General features: G+C 39.0%; 1 protein-coding gene across 2 annotated transcripts; it reads right to left on the bottom strand.

The window, feature by feature from the left end:
* Positions 1-3,906: 3,906 nt before the first annotated feature.
* IFT57 (intraflagellar transport 57) lies at positions 3,907-22,268 on the bottom strand. Of its 2 annotated transcripts, none has more exons than XM_065846653.2 (11): positions 22,051-22,268; positions 19,310-19,472; positions 18,112-18,230; positions 17,096-17,186; positions 14,398-14,466; positions 13,733-13,855; positions 9,219-9,290; positions 8,488-8,619; positions 7,344-7,406; positions 5,543-5,609; positions 3,907-4,332 (listed from the first exon to the last, which is right to left on the bottom strand). In XM_065846653.2, exons 1-11 carry the CDS (start codon positions 22,251-22,253, stop codon positions 4,202-4,204), a joined length of 1,233 nt encoding a protein of 410 aa, XP_065702725.1. In that variant the 5' UTR covers positions 22,254-22,268; the 3' UTR covers positions 3,907-4,201. The 2 variants fall into 2 exon arrangements, with proteins under 2 accessions (XP_065702725.1, XP_071664489.1); XM_071808388.1 differs by lacking the exon at positions 22,051-22,268 and adding an exon at positions 21,281-21,400.
* Between the last annotated feature and the right edge of the window lie 51 nt (positions 22,269-22,319).

Below are 22,319 nucleotides of genomic sequence, written 5' to 3'. Positions count from 1 at the left end.
GAAAAGCTGGTGCTCTCATGCTCTGTTTACTTAAGCTCACAGTCACTGATGTTATAGGCCAGGCTTTTCCCAAGTTTTACTCCCAGCCTTTGTCAGAAAACACCCAGCCATTTCCTGAAGCACTAATACATCAATGAGGAAGTGGAAAGCGGCGAGGCTGCAGGAATTGGGACACAATATTCACGTTGTTATGCTGCCGAAGTCTGCTGCTAGTTTGGGCCAAGTGCCAGGCAGGAGCCCGGACACCCCATGTGCCCAAACACGTGCAGCTACCTTGTGGAGGCACACTGCAGCATTGACATTCCGGCAGCAGGCTGAGAGCCAGTCTGAAAAGAAACAGCATCTCACTAATTTCTTTTCCTTTTTTCTCTTTCCTTCTTTTCTTTTCTTTTCTTCTCTTTTTTTTTTTTCTTTTTAATTTTTAATTAACATTTGTCAAACTTGGAGAGAAGCCCAGGCTCCAAAATTTGGATGCAAAATTCAAAGAGCTCAGAAGCTGGAAATGTTCACAGACAGGCTCTTCATTTATGCCTAGTGTTTTTTATAGGTCATGCAGAGAGATGGCTTACTTGCTCTTACTCTAACTTACAATTAGCAATACAGTGATTTTATTTTGTATGTCACAGTGCACAGCAGAGCCTTACTCCAAAAAAAAGTGGCAATGCTTAACAGTAAATGGGCATTTGTTTTTCTTTCCAAGAAAAAATTTTCCTTGAAGTTCCTGTTTCAGGTGGGGGAAGAGGGGAAGGCCTTTAATGCCACCAGCAGAAAAGAGTGAGAATATTCTGACCTGATCTGGGAGTTGTTTGTAACAGTGATTGGTTTCTCAAATTCATGTGAAGTTCTGGTTCACCTTCCTGCACAATACTCACCAATGCAAGTTCAAATGATTGCCTTATATTATTACCAAAATACTGAATTATTGGCATACGATTGAAAGCTACTACCGAACTCTTGCAATTTCAGTATTAAGTCACTAACTCCACAGAAGGCTCTCTATGCGAGAATTGGATTAAGAGGTGAAAATCCAGCCCTTACTTGACACTTCTTACTAGCACAGCACCTAACATTCAGCAAATCATGCTGTTTGCTGACATAGAAGAGAATGGGGATTGGAATATAATATTTATTAAAGAAAGACAGTAATGCAGGTAACATCACTCTCAAACATCCTAAATGGCCTGTAAACAGCACCTCTGATAGAGTACCAAGAACTAAGGCTACTTCCAGTTCCTAGCAGGGCACTTGCGTCCATTACATTCTAGCCTAGAGATAAAATAGCTCACGGAAGTAAGACATTGAATCATATCACAAGTTTCAGAGGGATTTCAGAGCTGCAGAAACCTTAAGAGGTAAAATGTTGCTATTGTTCCTTTTCTGGACCTTTGGAGAGTACATGCAGGAGTGAGCTGGCTACTGATGAGCTTCCTCAGCGACACATTTCCAAGAGCCAAGTCTCAGCTCTCCCTGGGGCCACAGATGAGACTGAACTCTTTCAAACCCCAAGGCTTCTCTGACCAGATGCAGCAAACGGAACTCCTTGCTTGTCCCTCTGCGCTACTTCTGGATCTGTCTATAGAGAGCTTCTCTTTGGCTTTTGAAAGATACGTAACAGTGACACCACGACTCTGTGCTGATGTATTTCAGCGGGCTGAAAACACTAAGAGACTTTGGAAGGGGAGAGCTGTATACAAAAGTTAACTTTTATGTATAGTCCTTTTGCCCCAAATATTCTTCAGAAGGCAACAGTTTTATAGCACAGCACAGTTCCACATGCATCCCACTACTTATGGACACCTTCGTTTTGTTGATCATCAGTTCTGACACTGCATTAGATAATAAGCCATATATGAAATAATACTAATCAAGTGATTTAATTTTAATGTGGCTTCTGCTTCCTGCATTGATCCAGCAGTGGAATAATTACACAGATAACTGCCTTTTTAGAACAGCCTTTCAGGCTGCTTGTGACAGACCTCATCGCTCTCCTCGTGCCTGTGAGGAAGGTGGTGTGGCCACTTGCTGGATCAGTAAGACTGTTTTGAAAGCAGAGTCAAGAGGTTTTACTGTCTAAACGAGCAAATGCCATTCTTTGCCAGAGGACAGTTGAGGGCCACACATCACTCTTAAAGCAACAACAGAAGTGTCCTGCTTAGATTAATGCAGTTTCTGACAGTACCATGAAAAATAATGTAGATTAATCACCCATTATTAATACACTATTTTAGAATTACTTTGGCAATAAAGGAGGCTGGCTTTTCTTCTGAAGATTTTTCTACCACATTAGAGTGATTTTGGCCATGCTTGTTGCAACAGATTCACTTCTAATAAAATAAGAGGCTCAATTCATAAGGGAAGGTTTTTGATTAATTGTGTTTGTTATATTAACATGAAGGAAGAGTTTTTTAGGGAAAGTATTTACATAAACAGCATTTATACAGCACAACATTTGCAATCCAAAAGCATCAGTGAGCTGCTTTGCAGGCAATGCAGAAGGGGATTGCTTTATCTTAAGTTGAAGTAAACCCACTGTTAAAGTAAATATGCAGTAGCAACGCCACCTAACAAAGGAAACATGAATAATAACATTTCTAATTTAAGCTGAATGTGGGAGGATAGAGGTAGGCAGGAAGAGAAGTTGGAAACCGATTTCCAGTGTGATTCATAGAGATTTTCAGTAGCTGCTTGCACAGGTAAATTATAATAGTTGACATTTACATATAGCTTTTCACTTATTAAAATCTGATGGGCTTAGGACTTTTTCTTTTTGGCAAATGAAATACTGAAGCACAACAAAGTTAAGAAACTGGCTCACAGTACTGACCGTGTCAAGTGTCTTGACTTTCAGACACAGAACTGATCCACTGATTCTGCAAAATACTGCTCATCCTTAAACGAGAGAAATTAATTGTAAGATGAATGGAATTACCTACAGAAGTAAGGGGGAGAATTTAATATTACTGGAATTGTATCAACATTGTCCATGGCTTATGAACAATGGTAAACAAAAGGATGCACAAGTGCTTTAATAAGGTCATTTCTTTGTTTCACACTCCTTCATTACCAATAAGGTCTAGACTCTAGAGTCACTCCCTGCCTACACATTTACAAAGATGAAGGGAGCTCCCTGTTGCCATTACACTTCCAACGCCTTCCTCCTACATTTTTCTTCTCATTCCATATTACACAACTGGATTGGGCAACGTTTTTCCTTAACAGAGATCCAAATTAGGCGTTCTTACACGAGAACAGAAAACATTAATAATCCAAATGATGTCAATGTAGCCCTACTACATGCTATAAATGAAAGCAGCATTTGACCCAATGCTAATACTGAAGTGACTCTGAAACAGTGATGACGTGTGGAGAAAAATTAGGAAGCCAACAGTAATTTCCAAGCAGTACTTTCCACATTCTTTGGTCTTATATAGATTTTGTTATCATTGCTTCTGCTAGAGGAAATGTAAAAATAAAAGTAATTACAAATATCATGCATACTGGTCTGTCTAGAAGACCACCAAAAAAGAAAAAAAGTGAGCAATAGGGTGGTTGTCCATTCACAGATTGTATAGGGTTGTTCTGGGAGTATGCCAGTATTATTGAAACATTAGTTTGTTGCTTAATTCATAACAATTCAATTCAAAGCAACAAGTTACTTTAATTTGCAGCATGATGTCCATTTTGACTCAGGCTTTTAGGAAGGGTAATGCTGTATTATTTCAATATCATCAATTAAATACTTTGTACTAAATGTATGTAAATGGCAATAATAGACATTTTAAATGCCTTTCAAGTCCTTTGCATGTGATTTTCTTCCAACACTGTAGAATATCAAGATTACAGGCTGTCAGTATCATTCTTTAGACTTTCACACTACATAACATTCTCCAATGAAGTAGAGACATGTTCATTAATAAGAATTTATTAGTATATTTGGAAAGGATCTGCAGTAAATATTTACAGCACAAAACTAAACATGGCCCCATGTTGAGTCCAAAGTGTGCAAGATACTTCCTAAAAGTGCACAACAAGCATCTTGTTAAAAACAAACAAGAAAAAAGAACATCCCCCTCTCCCAACAGAAAGGAAACCTCTAAACTAATAAAGAAGCAAATGGTAGAAAACTCCGTTTTGGGCAAACCAAGTCAGCTCCAAACAATTTTAATAGGCACCTACTGTGATCATGGTTGTATGCATATCTCTAGTCATACTGGATTTTTTCTTTCAGCTTTGACTGGAGTAATGTGTTTTCCATTACACCGATTTGTATGTCCATCTGAATGGTTTCTTGCTTCAGTTTTGTTAAGGCCTGCTTAATCTTCACTAGAGGAGCTGTTAAAAAAGAGACAAACCAGTGCAACTCTGTCAGCTACTTAACACAAAAGCATTATTTTCTATAATTCACTCCTTGAAATTGAAGAGTTAAATGAACAAAAGGGTGTTGTACTCTAAAGACATGATTGTACTGCTACATAATTTTTAATATGCAAGACACTTAGAAATAGGCAATGAAAATTTTGCTGTCTTCTTGACATCTAAGGTTTGCATAAAGATGTGCATCGACATTAAGATAGTTTTGTCAACGATGTATTTAGCTCAGCTGAAAGCCTCATTCCGATACCTGACTTGGTGTTTGGCAGACAACTGAAGACACCTTCAGCAGGAGGTCATTTTACATGTGAAAAGCTATTAAAATGTTTTGTGCTCCATAGTTTGTTTCTAATCCCTCACTTGCCACTAATATCACCCTAGGAATGTTGCTGCTGCTGCTGCTGCATGGTATTGCTCCTTAGAATTCTGGGCTCTAGATTTTATCCCGACCTTGGGCCATGCCATAATACAGAAAAGGTGTTGTGAGGCAGGTGAGTAGCTCCCTCACAGTGAAGCAAGGGGGCACAAGATTTCCTTAAACAATGGCACGTACAACTGCTTAAGTAAATTAGCTGAAATGGTTACAGTCAAATATGGATACAGCTTGCATAAGTAGCCCTACTTGAACATGCATCAATTTATTTCTGTATTCATACTCTTCATACATCTGCAACTGAATACCTTTACCAGCAAATATCTCAAACAACCAAATCCCAAGTCTGAAACAAACTAGTTCAAATAGGTATGTAGTTTTAAATATTAAAAAAGTCCAAACATCAAAACACCAAAATACATTTTCTCACTGACTCCAGCCAGCCTTAGTCAGGTAATCTAACAGCTACTGCCACTATTTCAGAGTAAAAGGACTTGAACCTGTAATGTGTGAAGTTCTTCCACTGAGTCTGTAACTATTCAAAGCAGAGGCAAAACCTTTTTTTAATTTCATTTTTACAAATAATTTACCAAAAGAGTAAATCCTGGAATCTCTACTTCCTGCAGACCTAAATAACCTTCCAAAGAGGTTTAGACTCCTATTTTTCTTAGACACCTTTATAAATTATAATACTGATATTCTGGATTAGTCACTCATTCTAGTTTTTCTTTAATAAAGGACAAACTGTATCTGTCACTAAGAAAATGGGTGTTGAGTTTAGGGGAAAACAGTACTTACCACCATCAGTCATACTGCTTCCTTTCTCTTCTGTTTCCTGCTTTACTCTCTCTAATACTTCTGTAATCTTAAAATAGATATTATTTTTTTCTCAATTAAACCAGATGAATGTCAAGGTAAGAAAAGAAAACAAAAAAAACCTCTCTGCTGAATGACTGAATTAATTAAAAAAATGAACTAATCTGTCTTAGTTGATGTATACAGAGGAACACTTTTTTCAAACATTATGAAAATTTTAATTTAACTTTACCAAAATTAATGTTGTAAAAATTACAGCAAAAAGAGTAACATGTTGGCCAAACAGCATGGTGTTACTGAGAATCTGCACATCTCAAACCAATAAAAACAACAGTGTAAGTATTGCAGTGTGATGCTGGATGGAAGACAGGAACCAATATCCCAGCAAACCAAGATTTACCCAATGCCCATGCCCATCACCCTTCTGGAGGTGCCAGGACTTCAGCAGGTGACAGTGAGAGAAAAGGCACGGCAGCAGAAGAAGGTGCAGTAGTCAAGCCTGCTGGCACTGGTATGTATGATGCATGTATCAAGAGTAAAAGTGCATTTTGGCATTATCTGTCAACCACTTTGCATTTGTAGACAATGAAAAAGAAGCAAATATGCAGTCTAGGTAATAATTCATTAAGGCTTCAATAAGCCTTTTCAGTAACCAAAAAGAAACACAGCTGTATTGTTATTGCATACCTACAGCAGTACTGGTATCACCAAGTGGGCTGAGATGTGACTGCATACTTGAAAGCAGATTAGTAGTAATATCCAATGTGTCTTTTATCTCAGATATGCACCACTGCATCTACATAGTTTGAAGGCTGCCAACTAGTAACATATTCATCATTACTAATTAGTCATTAACTTCCAATGCACAAACACATAAATCTGAAGCTATCATATTCTCTTTTTCAAACTTACTTGACAATGAAATAGAAAGAAGCTCTAATTCTGCAGAATCCGTACACTCAGAAATCTTCACTAGAAAACTTTCATTAACTGCTCTGCTGCAGATGGACTAGATGATTATTGTACGTCCCTTCCAACTGAACTGTTCTATTCGAAAGCATCTCAAACTTGTTTTACATTTTCCAGCACACTCTTACAGTGTGATCTGTTTTATGTAACTATTCCAGACAGTCTATCATCTAATAAAGTGGGGTTTTCAAACCCAAACGACAGAGCTATTGAAAAAATAATTTCTGAATTCGACAAAGGGTTGAAATATTTGGAAATCAGGCAGTAATTCTAAATGAAATGCCACAAAACACTCAACATGTTGAAGCAGTTAGGAGTCTGGGGCTTTTTCTTTAAATTTATCAGAGCACTGATTTAAAGAAAAAAACAAAACAAAACAGTTGTGGGTATTAAGACAGTTTGACTGGTATGGAAAAGCTACTATTTAGTCAAATATTGCTTTTAAGTGCTTTGCAGATGAAAAGTTCAAATTGTTAATTTTAACTCAAAATAAGAGTTTAGCTTTTCTTCTTCCAAGGGATTTATGGTCATGACTTGATTAATCCTCAAGACACAGGTTATAAAATACAGAACACTTAGTCTCTTTTACAAACTGGAGAAATTAAAAGCTCACAATAGTTTGCTCAAATTCACAAGTTAAAAATCAATGGCAGCCTGGGTTTAAAATTTAGGGACTGGACTAGGTCACCTCCACTGAACAAACATGAGAACAAACCAGGAAGAACTGGGTTCATAAAACTGCAAACACGAAATGCCAACTCTCTGAAGATTGTTTCAAAATAAACAAAAGAAATTATGTGAAGATGTGTTTTACCTCAGAAAGCACTCTAATCCTTTGAGTTACTCCTCCACTTCCCTCCTGGTACTTCTCTTTAGCCTGGAAAGAAACATGTTTTGCTCTAATGGCAAAGCTGAAGAGCGCATTGCAGATAGCTCAGAGAGAACACCAAAACTTGCTCTCACATATCCCAATTCCAGAAACTCTTCACAAAGTCCCCATGAGATTTATAGCACTACACATATGAGGACAGGACTGAAACATCAGCAACTAGAATAACTATAATTCGAAAATTTAAAGTATCTTTAAAAATAGTAATAGCCTTAATACATATACAATAAGAAGTATGTTTTCTAATCATTTACTCGAGAAAATAAACAATTTGCCAGAACGCAGACAGAATTTAATCCTGAAACTCAGAATACTTCTTCATCAACAGTAAATTACTATCTTGAAGTTTCTTAACGTTTAACAATAAAGTAAACAGTGAAGACAGAGGTCAAATCCTGCTTGCCTCTTTTTAACATCACGCCCACACATGGGAGGGCTAGCCAAATGGTGGCTTATACAGTCCTCCCAACTAGGGGATCAAAAAGCTTCTCAAACAGCACTCTATTGGCATAGAAACTAAATGAAGCAAAAAATTAACCAGACTGCTTTGTGCACATTAGCGCTAGTAATCAATATAAGAGAAGAGCACTGGACTGAAACCGTAATTTTTCTACTCATCACAGATGTGTGAACTTCACAGGGAAAGCTAAACTAGTAATTTACTAGCTGCTCAAGACTGGCAACATATTTACATAAAATTCGGGCAAAAAACATTTACTTTCCCCTGTAGAATAGCTGAATAAAAATTGCTAGTTTAGCTTAAAAACTATATAATTTGAGAGCAAATCAACATTTCCCCCTCTTTCTATCCAACAGCAGAATTCACAGAATCACAGAATGTTAGGGATTGGAAGGGATCTCAAAAGATCATCTAGTCCAATCCCCCGTGTCCAGGTGGGTTTTGAATGTCTCCAGGGAAGGAGACTCCACAACCCCCCTGGGCAGCCTGTTCCAGTGCTCTGTTACCCTCACTGTGAAGAAGTTTCTCCTCTGAGTCTTCTTTGCCTTCACCCTCACTTAAGAGCAAGTTAATACTAGAGAGGGCAACAACAAAAGATCAGTGCATTACCTCACTCAGCAAGGCTTGTGCTGAACAGTACTCTTGAACCAAGTGCTCCAACTGATTGTTGATGTACTTTTCCCTGCTATTGATCTTTTCCAGTGTTCTGCTGATTTCACTATGGAGTTTGTCAAGGTAACCCTAGAAAATAATATTCTGAGGGTAGACAGTATATGGATAGAACGCAAAGAGTATTAAAATGGTGCTGTAATTAAGAAAATATATGGAAACCTACAGTGAGAGAGAAAAATAGTACAGAAACACTGTGTTTAGCCAACAAAAATTTATTCCTAATGTGTTCTGGTTTGCCCATCTCCAAAACACATATTTCAAATTTTACTGTTTCCATCACTCTCTCCCCTTGATTAATTACAAATACCAACGTCAGTAAGTTACTCTAACAGTATTGACAGTATTTTGGGCTTTTTCATCAGCACTTATTTTCAGATAGTATTATTGTATTTTTTTATTTTGCCTTCTGTAGTCAGGACGTACTTATGGTAATGCATATCTTAAAGAACTCTTAATATCCCTGTTAATCCTCACATATACAACTCTTTCTCACAAGATATTTTGCCAGTCTCACTGTCCCTAATCATCATTATTATATGTTTCCCTTTTTAGTTTTACAGCAATAGCACAAATAAAAGTAAGAAAAACAGTCCTTAACGTATATCAGATAAAAGAGAAAATAAAAACACTGACAGATCAGTGAAATATTCTGCGCATGCAAAACGTACCCTAGTTTCTTTCAAAGAAGATTCAATTCCATCCTTATGCTGATGCATTTGATCTAGATGAATCCTCCAGTCCTAAAAAAGATGCCACAAAGTAAAACATAGGCAAGTAAAACTTTTGTATTTCCCCAGTTACTAAACAAAGGCTTGCATGCAAGGCAGGGTCAGTTCTCTTTTATACTATTACCATGCATCATTCTGCCACTGCCATGTTCATATCCAGAGGCCCTTGCTTAATATGACACAATTTATAAATCTCCTAAATATCACATGTGACACTCAGATGCATAAACAAACACTGACATCCTCACTGATACCATAGTAGCTATGCTTTTCAGAGTCTGTTTGATCTTATCATAGAATCATTTTGGAATGATCATTGAGTCCAACCATTAACCTGGCACTGCCAAGTCCACCTCTAAATCATGTCCCCAAGAACCTAATCCACACGTTTTTTTAACACCTCCAGGGATGGTGACTCTACCACTTCTCTGGGCAGCCTGTTCCAATGCCTGACAACCCTTTACATGAAGATTTTTTCCCTAATATCCAATCTAAACCTCCCGTGGTGCAACTTGAGGCCATTTCCTCGTTTCCTGTTGCTTGCTACTTGGGAGAAAAGACCAACACCTTCCTCATTAGAAAACACTCTGGGCACAATTACTGAAACCATTGATTATAGCTGCACTAGCTCAGTTTATTCGTAGACAAAATGAGTGCTTCAAATGCCCAACACCTACCAGTTCCAGACTATCGGATCTTCCCTTTCTGCTTAGCCCTTACTATTATCAGGAGAACAACAGAAGGAAATGAGAGGCAGAAATACCTAAACTTGGTTTTGATAGTGGGACAAAATTAGAAGGGGAAAAATTATTTCCAGCTTCTAGGTCATAGGAAACATACATGGACTCAGGGATGCGGGATGAGAAAAGGTGCTGTTTTAACTTGATAGGTAGGTGTCTTTTACTTAGAAATCAATTCCAGTTCCCAAGCTTTATCACAATTTTTTTTTATCAGTGAAAATTTTTTACGTCCCCTAGACCCAAAGTACAGCTGCAGACAGACTGTGAGTTCAAAATGAAGCAGCACTGCAGAATTATTATTTCAGTATTTTGTTCCTGAACATGCTAAAAAATATTTTTGAGATTTTTAAGCTTTTGGCACTGTATCGGTCTACATGTTTTGGTTTTGTTTTTATTTTGTTGCTTTTGGTTTTTTTTAAGTGATGTTAATAAATCTTTATCATTAGAAATCAAACCTTAGGAGACTTTTTTGTAAAATAGGTACTGTAATGACACATGGAAGGTGAAAATGTTTGCTTCTGTGAGATTATGTGATCAAGGACCTTGTCAAAATTGGATGATAAGGAAAATCGGGAGGGGAAAAAGTAAAAACCTACAGAGACGCAGACCTGTCTGATAAACACTAAGGAAGACAAGGACAAGAAACAAAGCTCATCAGTCACACTAACGGATGGGCTATCAAGAAACTGCAAATATCACTTCAAAGATGGTGAACCTGGTTCTTGCAACTGATAAGGGGGGTTCTGGATATTCAGGATGAGGTTTGGTGCAACTGTGCAAACAGATGAAGCAATGTGCAGGGGAAGGGGACTGGTGAAAAAGAAAGTGGGAAACAGCAAGGGGCATAAGAGGGGCTGGTCATGTGTAAACTGTTGCCAGGCAGTCCACTTGTCCACCTGAGTCCTGTGCCTGATCATTGCAGTCTGTCCTATCTTCTTATCAAAAGATTTTAAATTAGCTTTCTCCGCAATCTCATGCTCTATGCCCGTACACGTATGAGTGCTGCAAGGACTAAGTGTCAGCTGCTGGTGACAGGGGATATGAGGCCAGCAACTGGGGTCAGACCAGGACTGCAGGTGTCCTAGGCCTGTGGTGTCTGCAGCTGGAGAGGGTAGGGGTCTTAGTGCCAGCCACAGGAGCAGGTGAGGGTCTCAGCCACGAAGGCAGGACCGGCATGTATCCCAAAATCCAGCTACTGGGAAGGACCAGTGTTGAGTAAAGCAAGTGATGGGCTCATTGCCAGCAGCTGGAGCAAGACTGTGGGTCAACAAGCCTGTGCTGCTGGTGCCAGCTGCTGGGGTGGGAACATGCAAATGTTTGCATCTGCTCCAAACCTGCTGTACACATATAAAATTCAGTAGCAGAATGAAAACTGAACCAGTCATCAAGGAGTAGACCTTGAATCCAGGCCTGGGTATGAGGCGGACAGAAGGTACATGCTGGTGTTCAGGGGGACCCACAAATGTAGAGTGCCCTTAAGACGAGCACGAGTGTGCGCATCTGTTTGCTGGCAAGTGTCAAGCTGGACTAGCCGGCAAGTAGAAGAGCAGTAAAACAGTTAAGAGGGTCCGGGATCCAGGCAGGAGGATCAGACAGACAGACGAACCATGCCCATAGTTGAGGGATCCGTGAATGCATTGTGCTTGTGAACCTAGAGAGAAGGCAGCGTGTGCTTTCACTACTAAACTTCAATCTGAATTAGTTGAAGAGGAGGAAGGGGCCCTATACTTATGTTTTATGGAATTCCTGCAAGTGCTGTTGGAGACATGGCCTCGCTTATGGCAGTTTGTGTAGCTGGCCATGTCAGGGTCCTCTGTGTGATATGTGCTTCTGAAGCTGCAAACAAGAAAGAAGCAGCAGCTGCATCCAACAGTGTGGGATAGTGACCCACAAGTACCCAGGCACACAGGGCTTGGCTGCAGCACCTGAGCAAGAATGCCCAATCCAGGGGCTCCTGGAGGATACAGCCACTTAGAACATCTCATAGCAGGTACAAAACAAATCCTAGCTTAAAACAGCTGCACACTCAAACTTGTACCATCCTTCACTCGCAGGCAGTTCCACGGATTTGAAGTGAGGCCACCCCCCCACACAGCACATGCACACAGCTACTAAAGAACTGGTGCTCCTGTCTCACCACCTCAGCAGAGCACAGCTCAGCATCTTCAACAGCTGCTCAGCCCACAAGGTTCACTGGCTGTCTACAGTTGAGCTGCTGCCCCCTATTCCAGAATGAAGCAAAGGCTAGTAAATAAAAAGTGTTTATGTTGTATGTTGAGTTTTAAGTTCGAAGCAGAATCAAGAATCTCTGTTGGTCTGGTGACAGTTGCTCATGATTTATCAAACTCTGGAGTTTAAATAAAACTAACAAACACCCCACACATCCCTGCCCAGGACTTCACAAAAAAGTTCTAGTTTCTAATGCCTTTGATTAAACCATTAGCTCTCTCCTGGTAGAAATGGTAGCCCTCACCATGTAGGAAACAAAATATGATGCTTTTCCTCTAGGATGAAAAAATGCCCAACACTTCTCTCCAGCTATTTCTGAAAGGAGTATAGCACAGAAGCTAGAAAAAGAAGAATCCTCTTCCGTGTTAATTTTGACATATTCCTTAAAGTCAATAGATGGTGTGTTAAACTGAAAGCTAGCAAACCTTAGTTCTTACAGTGGCTGTAATGTTTCATGTATGTCTGTATTAAGCCTTAATTTCTTAGTGTGAGAATCAAGCATGATGTTCCCTGTAACAGATGGGCTTGCCAAGAATCAGAGAAAGGTGGCTTACCCCAGTCAATTCCTTCACCTAGAAAAATGCAGTATAGTATAAGGCTGGTAAGCAATTTAACAGATATTTGAGAGCTTAGCTTATTTTTGGCAAGATAATTATCTCTCATTGAATTCTATATCACTGCTACAGATTGCTCCAACACCCCAACCAGCTGCATCAAACCAAACTAGCAATTTCAATACTGTATTGATCTGCATGTGCTATACAAGATCCTAGAAAGAATGCTTATGGCAGAGCCAGGGATAGGTCCCAGGTTTGGACTTTGACTTGCCAAGATAGATGTCTACTTCTAAGTTGCTCATTCTAGACTCTTTTGAGTAGATTAGGGGGAGAAATACTCATTTCTACGAAATGATTAATTTCATCTTGAAGTAGTTATCTGGGTAGGTAAGTAAAATCAGTCTAAAAAGTACTCGCATCTTTTTGCTAAATGTAAACAGAGCCTGTGATGACTAGATCAGAGGTACAGACCTACTTTATTGCCATTTAAAGTTCAACAAGATTAATTCCGTGCAGTCAACCTTTCATGTGGCTGACAAACAGCTGAAGGATAAGAACTTCCTCAGTTCTCTTCCAGGAAGATGTTTTAATAGCTGCTAAACTGGGGGTATAATTTTTCAGAAATACAAATACATTGGAGATGTTTAATGATTTAAGAAGTTTTCACTGAATAAATATATGGAAATAAGTGTATGGAAATAAAGTGCCCTGTAAGTAGCAAAGAAATATTCTTATATAATATTGGGGAAAAAAAGACTACTGAAAATTGTTGCTTTTGTCAAAGTGACAGATTCAGACAAGATAGCATTGGAGATCCCATTATTCACAATTCTTGGCATGATAAAAGGTGTAGATGGAAAGTAAACAACACCGACTAAAACCACACTTTAATTACCATGTGTACACATGCAAATCCATTCCCACATACCTTATTGTCAGTCCTGACTGTAACTTTCAGCTGTGGAAGCACACGTTCCACTTCCAGATTCCACTCTGCTGCATCTGTTGTGGACTGTAAAATCTCTTCATGCTTTGCAGAATCATTCATGTCCTGTGTAAAAATCAGAAAGTTTATATACAAAATATCATCATTATGCACAGTGAGAACTGTTAGAAATCACGTTATAATGGCTTACAGTGTTCATAGGCAGAAAAAAAATTACATCCAGAATGATCTAGACTATAGATATAACAGATTTCTTTACTGGCTTTCTTTGAATTCATAAAGACTAAGAATTAAAATAAATATATCTTCTCAGGATATTTGGAATTGAAAATAATAAAATGCATATAATACAAAATTATAATACATTCCAAAAATAGCAAGGAGGGAAAAATTAAAATAAATTCAAGAAACTAAACCCATGTTTCCCTAAAAGTCTCTGCAAAAATTTCTTGCAAATGTTTCTAGCAACCTTGCAGTGATGACGGTGTAGAAACTGGATGTACATTTTTCTTTTAAAATAAGCCGTTTCATTTCAGTTGGAATGTTTTTTCAAGTTTAGACTTTATAAGGACTTTCACATAACAGAAATAAATTGCTGCTACAGAGGTGAAAATCTCTTAAGAGAGGACTGATGGGTAACAACTTACTGATCTGTATGTTTGTGCCTTTAGAACATTCAGGTCAATAAAATTTTCTTCATTGTCCGACTCTTCTTCCTGAAGCAAAGTTGCAAGGTAAGGCTTCAATAAGTATTGCACAATTTTTCTCCATTATTTTGCAGGAGCACAGGACAAGGATTATTAAATGCCAAATTTCTGACACAGATAGTTTACGATAATGGAGCTTGTATTTACTTAAAATCTTATGAGGAAACACAATATCTGGGACAAGCTGAAAGATGAAAGCTACCCAACATTTCCCTCAGGGTGCTACAGTATTTAAAAACTAAACCAACCAACCAAAAACTGGAAACCTAAGCCCTCTCACATCAAATTGGCCATTATCAATAGTTGTATGGTAACTGTTATTTCTCATGTGTTTCCTAAAGCTTTGCATTAAAAATAAAACCAAAACAAACCATAACAAAAAACAAACCACAGCCAGACCTGAACCATTTTCAAGATGTTGTCTGCACTACAGGTGTGGAGCTGCAGAATGATGCCACATCTTAAAAGCATGCAGAATGATACAATTCAATTGGAGGCAACTGATTTGTTTTCTTGCCCATGACACTATGCACTAAGCTGATGGTTTTATAGAATTATCTGTTATAGTCTCAAAATTACATTCCTCAGCGATCACGATCAGCTCAGAGCCCATCACTGCATAAGTCAACAATGCTTTTGCCGTGTGCTACCTTCCATTTATCTATACTGAACTTTACCAGCCATTTTATCATATACCTTGTCCTTCTGTACCTCTTTGTTAGTAATCATCTTTTCCACCAAAGTCAAATTTCATCATTCACCTCCTTCCCAGTCAAATCATGAATGCTGCAATAACACAGGTCTTAGTGTAGAACCCTTCAAGACTCGGTGAAAACCTGGGAGCTTATTCCTGTATTTTGCCCATTTTTTAACCTAACAGGGACCACTTTATTATATTATCTTCTGGCATGTTTGGCCCCAAGCTTCTAGCCAGCACCCTACATTTCTGACGCTAGTCGAACATGCAATACAGAATGTCTTTTATTGTTCTCAGAATTATTCAAGGCTTTTTCTGTGGAGATTTCAAAGCTGGTAAAAACGCAACCACGTCACAATATTTGCATATTGTATGAAACTTAAGAATAAAAAATTGGAATTTTTCTTGGCTAATAAAAATGATAAAAATAACGCAACACTCAAGAAAATTGTGAGAAGGGAAAGAAGAGAAGCAAACTCTTCCACTGCTACATTCTTGTAGATTATGGTGGTATATAAGTTGGCACTATGATCAGAACCATATGATAACATTATTGGCACTCTATTTCTAACTATTATGATATCTCATTTTTCCCAAGCACTTGAAAAATGTGAACACAAAAATGACACAGTTGTGGCATTTTCTCTCGAGTATTGCTGGACCTTAGCACTCCAGAAAACTGTTTTTTCCTCAAGTAATTTACTGACCTAGCAAGTGAACACTTCCAGGCTCACAGCTCTCGATATTTTGGTTTTAATCTACATGCATTTTGCACAGAATCATCAGCTTTTGGAAGAAAATCAGTTGTGAAACTAACTTTTTTTGTTATTTTCACTTTGTCTTCAGCTAACTTCCCTCTCCAGAAGAATCTTGTTTAAGTCAGCAGTAAAAAGAGGCTTCGAGGAGACCTGTGAAAATGACAACGTCTTGTGATAGCATTATGCTACCAGAGAACAGTGAGACTCCAACTCTCATAAAAATAATCTTCTGAGAAAGTCAATCAGCAAGAAACAACTTCTCTTCAACATCCATCCATCAGTAAGTCCTAAAGGCATATTTGAACTTACAGATGCAAGTCACCATAGACTCATTTTCAATTTACAGTGGAATTTATGGACAAAATAGAGGTAACAGTACGATATTTCCAAGGCAGAAATTACTTTGCTATATCCATTTCATATGTTGTTTCACAGACACGACAACTTCACTGTCATTATTATATTTAAAAGGAGGAAGAAATAAAACAGGTTATCCTCAAACATTGCCATCTTGTTGGTAAAAGGTATTTCAACGCAGAAAGAGTTATTCTGTAGCCGTAATGGTTGATTGGATGTTACCACTTCATTTGTGGAATATATAGCGATGAGCTGCCATGACCTTTCTCTACAGAAACAATTCTGCAACCTTTATTTAGGTCTTTGCTTGTGGTGTAGAACAAATGCTCAGTTTCCAGTTGTTCTTTTCCATCTACTTTGTTCCCAAATCTTAAGATCAACTAAGTACCCAAGTTACTGTTTCCTATTTGCAGTGAAATCTGAGTTACAATAGTGAGCACTATGTTAATTAAGCACTGGACAGATTTTAACCAAATATTAGCCAATTCTCTAAATGGGGATTGAAATTTCATTGAACATCAACAGCCTGTCTCAGCAGAAAACAAGCAATTCTGAATCTATGCAAGTTTAACATATAGATAGATTCAAATCCATTTTAAATTATCTATAAATGCACATAAGCTCTGTCCCAAAAAGCTAACAACCTTATCCGAAAGGAAACAAAAACCTCTGCAGAGAAGCTGACAATGCAGGAAAGAGATGCAGGGGAAAGGGCAACAGCTGGTACAAACAACATCTTAAACAAAGCCAAATAAAATGAACCACGAGAAAAATTTCCTCAAAGCTGACCAATACTGGTATAATCAAAACCACTAGGTAAACCTACCACGGCATTCTCTTCCAGTTTATTAAACATTAATTCTGCATCATCTTCTGTTATTTCTTCTTCTTCTAGCTCTTCTGTTGGATATGCTGGCCTGAAATTTGTTCCAAAGAACAGCAGAGCTTTTTAAACACGCTAAATTGGAAATACCTTTGTAAATTACTCCTAAGCAAATAAAATATTTCATGAGAAGTACAGATGATGTGGAATATGGCTAGATAGTGTATCACACACTTAGACAAATAAAATTAAAACTCAGTCTTAAAAGTCTTTGTTTATCTCAGATTGTTTTAAATGTGAAGGTTAGTTATTACGCCAAGCAGTACAGTACATTCATACTGCAAAGTAGTTTTCTCTTTTGGTCTAACCTCTCAAAATTTAAGTGCAAGTCACCATAGACTCATTTTCAATTTACAGTGGAATTTATGGACAAAATAGAGGTAACAGTACGATATTTCCAAGGCAGAAATTACTTTGCTATATCCATTTCAAAACCCATCAGAGGGAAGGAATGAAATACAGAGCAGTTTTAAACAATTTTTTTAAACAAATTTTCATATACTTGCAATTATCTGCCATCCAATTCCTCCTAAGATTTCCTGTGGATTAAATACTCGAAGTTACTGTAGCCAGCTTGTAACATCATCACATACTGTGCACACCTCCAACTGAAGAGGTCAAGCTTAACAGATAGGACCTAAAATAATATTGATGTTTCAACTCAGTTGTCAGATTAACAAGGAGTTATGCATAGGAAAATGACCAGAAAAAGGTCATCAGTCAAATATTTGTTAATTATTTAATTAATGGCCCAAACTCATCCTTGCTGGTAACAGACTAAATTGTGTGAAATTACACTAGGAATTAACTTGTCCCACTGCTTCAAGCCTAGTCAAATTTTGCATCTCATGAAACATCAAGTAAAACATTTTTGGTAGTTATTATGTTTTGTCTTTACAACTTACATTTGTTTGCTGGAAAACCATGCATAAGGGAGGATACATAAAAGTGTACTATACCTTTTCCAGCTAAAGCCAGAGTATTTCAAGGCTTCTTCAGCTAAACAATCAAGAACATAGCATGCTTGCTCTCCGTAACCTGCCTTTAATTTTGAGGGAGGGAAATCCACAGACCTTCCCTAAAATAAAAAGAGATATACTGTTTACTAATGGACACCCATCAATCGAGTTTCCTCTCAGGGAAGTAACAATATTTACTACACTAAAACCAAAGTGTCCATTCTGTATGAAGATTTTACCAATGTTAATTCACATTCTTCCCCTATCCAGCTCCAGTCAGGCAACAGAAGGGAAAAGGGAACAACTCAAGCAATAGATGCTGTCTAGAAATCTTAAAGTATCTGGTAACAGGATACTCACAGGGAGCAGAAGAGTCAGAAGCCACAAGGGAGCTAGATGGTCAAGCACACAAAGTGACATGCTAGCAAGGCAAGAACAGCTACAGAGAAACTCAGGTACTGAGACTTAACCACCAGCTTTTCAATACTGGCTTGTTTGTTCCAGATTTTATTTGTTGTTGTCCTACGGAATAAATATCTTCATTTTTTAATCAACTAACGCCTTTAGAGAACAGTGTTCTTAACATAATTCACAGCTGTACCACAGTATAATCTTCCATAAGATCATACTTTCCATAAATTGATACACTCTTCTGACCTTCGGGAGATTTTTTTTTAATATTTAAAAAAAAATCCCAATAGTTTTTGGCAGTTTATGCAACCTTTTACTCCTCAACAAAAACAAACAAACAAAACCAAACTCAATTCTAAACCATCTCCTTCACTATGAATTAACTATACCACTGACTTTTGCAGGAGCAGGATCACAAGCACTGTGTAAACTTTCAAGATAAAATCTTTGTAAATGATACTACTATTCATATAAATGAGCAACATATGTGGCACTGTAAGAAGTAAGCCTGATTTAATCCATTTTACAGATTGTGGAACAAAACTAATTGGAATCATATATAATATTGTAAGACCATTTTTGTAGTGCCAAAAAGTTAACAAGTAGCTACACAAAGCATAAACTTCCAATTAACTAATTAACATAGTACAAACTCATAGATAGGAAAAGTCTGTCCACTCCTTGGGAACATAACCAGACAGCAAAGAGAGTGTGTCATTACTGTTATTTCTGAAGATGATGCACATGCTTGAAATACACTTTGGAAAGCAGAATGTTAAACACTTACAAATGATCGCAATTCTGAGAGTATATTGGATATTGTTGCATTGGGGTCATCGTATTCTTGTGGCTGTTCGAAGGGATGTCCCGCTTTAGTGATCAGCCAGGCAGCAAGTGTGCAAAACATAAAGAATTGCTCACCAGGATTAGTGGGTAGTGCAAAGTAGTGCCTGTTTAAAAAGGGGAAAAAATGGTAAATATTTTGAGCTCCTGAAGCTCTTAAAGCATTATAGACCAGAACAGGCTAGAAAGCAGATTCTTTAACTGATTCTTTCGATGAGTGATCCAGCTGAACTAAATTACAGATGTCTCGTTTCACACATAACCACAGTAGACTGTTTTTTACATGTTGCTCATGTCTCCTGCTTTGATTAAGCTATTAATCAACATTAGACTTCCAAGGAATCAAATGGAAACTGAGTATTCCTCCCTCCTGACAGCAGGATTATACAGCTTCAGTTAAGCACCACCAAATTAACATTTCCACATAAACCCAAGTTATTCCTCTTATTTACCTGAGCAGTCTCAAATCATTATGAGCTCAATCCTGTTCCCAGTTAATTGTAGGGATGCAGAATCCAGCCCATCACTTCATAAAATACCACCACTGACTAATTAAGAGTCTATGCAATGGATCCATTCAGATGTCCCTTGCATAACAATGCAAACTTACAGGCTTGTAAGAATCAGAAGTCAAAGATGTGCAATTGCCAATAACTTGTAGACCAGGAATGAGCTAAGATTTTGCCAAATCTCAGGCATTTTTCACAGGACAAGTGAATTACAGTGCAAGACAAAATTTAAATTTGAAAAACATCCTCTGAATAGATTAGCAGAAGTGGCTGCTAACTACTGTCAACATCACACAGCAAACAGCTTACTTCAAAAAGAAAATAAAAATTATCCATTGCTAAAGCTTTCTACCTTTACCCATGACGTTGGAAGCCAGGGTGGATTTGTCTCATCTTTTATCTACTTTACAACACTTTGAAAAATGCTTTAGAAGCACACATTGCTTTCCATTAAAGGGAGTTTAGGCAAACAGCACAAAGAAAGGTATCTGTATATTGATATATTATTATGCCTCTTCAAAAATAAATAATTTTTGCATCAAGTGACTGCATGAAAACTTTAATGGCACTTCCTTGAGGACGGGAGAACAAATTTACAAAAGCCTCATTGCCTAGAGATGTGCCTTCTTTCTGCATATTGTCCTCATCCATGCCATTAGACCACAGTAACCTCACCTCCTGTTCCTCTCTTAACATCCTCTTCCTGACAACAGCAATACATCCAGTTCCTTTTCCTTCAAAGTTCCCCAAACCTCTTTGCCTTCCCATGTTCCTCAAGAGGGGCAAGAGGCTGGTGTACCTAAATCTGCGCATAAGCTCAGATCAGGCACTTGTTTTTGAAGCGATTCTTCCACCCATCCTCACCTGCTGTGCCTTTGGTCACTTTAAAGAGCAAGGTACACAAACCAGATCTATTTTGGATCACACTAAATTGAACGATGTGGTCCTAACAAGAATTCAGTCCATAAAAATCAGATCACAGTTAATATAAAATATAAATAATGTGCAGACTGGATACTTGGAACCAAACTCTTCCCCTTACGGACACAGCTACTCGCTAAGGTGGACAAAGGTTTTCTTTCTTGTTCCAAATATACTGATGTTCAGACAGCTGGCAAAAAACAGCGTACAGCCACTGAGCCTCCCTCCCAACAAGGGGATGATTTGGACTATGTTTTTTCTTCCCCTATCAAACTGTTGTTTATAGAAAGCTTAACTGTATGACATGCTGCTGTGCAACCTGGTTGAAACTGATGAATTTGAAAGTTAATTGGGCAGATGGATGCTGAGAGCACACTGGTCTCATTGCCCAGGTTTCCTGTCTTCCACAGTAATTACAAAATAAAATAAATGACGGAATGGCTGGGGTTGGAAGTGACCTCTGGAGATCATCTAGTCCAACGCACCTGCTAAGGCAGGTGCACCTAGGGCAGATCGCACAGGAACGTGTCCAGGTGGGTTCTGAATGTTTCCAGAGGAGACTCCACAACTTCTCTGGGCAGCCTGTTCCAGTGTTCTGGCACCCTCAACTGTGAAGAAGTTTATCCTCATAATCATTACATATAAGACAAATACGTATTAGATAAGAAAAAACAGACTTAAAACAATGGGTCCATGCCCCCTTATGAACGCACACCCCACAAATAGTTACCCTGAATACAAGAAATTAATTTAAGGCAGAAATATTTTGAGCAGATAAACTGGCATGCCAATAATTAAGCTCAAGTTATGTAGTGGGGGCACTGACAGTGAAATGCCTATTTATTTCTCACATCTCAGCCTTTAGAGGGACTTCTCGTTTTGAAAGCTTCAAAACCACATGGGTACTGGTGAAGTTGACTATTTTTTTACTTGACCCAGGCATCCTGTCACCTGGAAGCCTGCCTTCCTTCCCTCGTCCCTGACCACAGGGGGTTTCCTCCTGCCAACACTCGGGGTTTGCACCCATGGGTGCACACCCACAGTACATGGCCTGACGCCGCTGACTGCAGCCGTGGCGGCTGCGGCCCCTTACGCGTGGAGCCCCGTTCCACACGGCGCGATCCCCCTGCCCCGGCCGGCCCCCCGCAAACAGACACGGAACGCCTCCTGGGCGAGGCCGCTCTTGCCCTCCCCGGCGCCTTTCCGCGCCCCCAGGCGCCACCTCCAGCTGCTCAGCGGGGCGGGCGAGGGGCACCTGGAGAGCGGCCGCATGTTGTGTCGCCGCAGCGCCTCCTCCTCGTAGCTCAGCAGCTTCAGCTTGTCCAGCAGCTCCTCCATCAACACGAACATGTGATAGGCCGCGCCCGGGCCCCGCTCCGCCACCGCTCCCTCCTCGTCCCGATCCCGCTCCCCCGCCCCGCGCCGGCTCCCGCCGCCGCCCGCGGCCTCCTCCGCCATTTTCGGATGCCGCCGCTCGTAACCGAGGCAACTAGTCCTACCAATCCCCGCCTGCCTCGGCCTCGA

The sequence above is a fragment of the Patagioenas fasciata genome, chromosome 1, assembly GCF_037038585.1.
Source record: "Patagioenas fasciata isolate bPatFas1 chromosome 1, bPatFas1.hap1, whole genome shotgun sequence".
In the NCBI taxonomy this organism is placed as follows: Eukaryota; Metazoa; Chordata; class Aves; order Columbiformes; family Columbidae; genus Patagioenas; species Patagioenas fasciata.
This window is presented reverse-complemented; position numbering and strand designations above follow the sequence as displayed.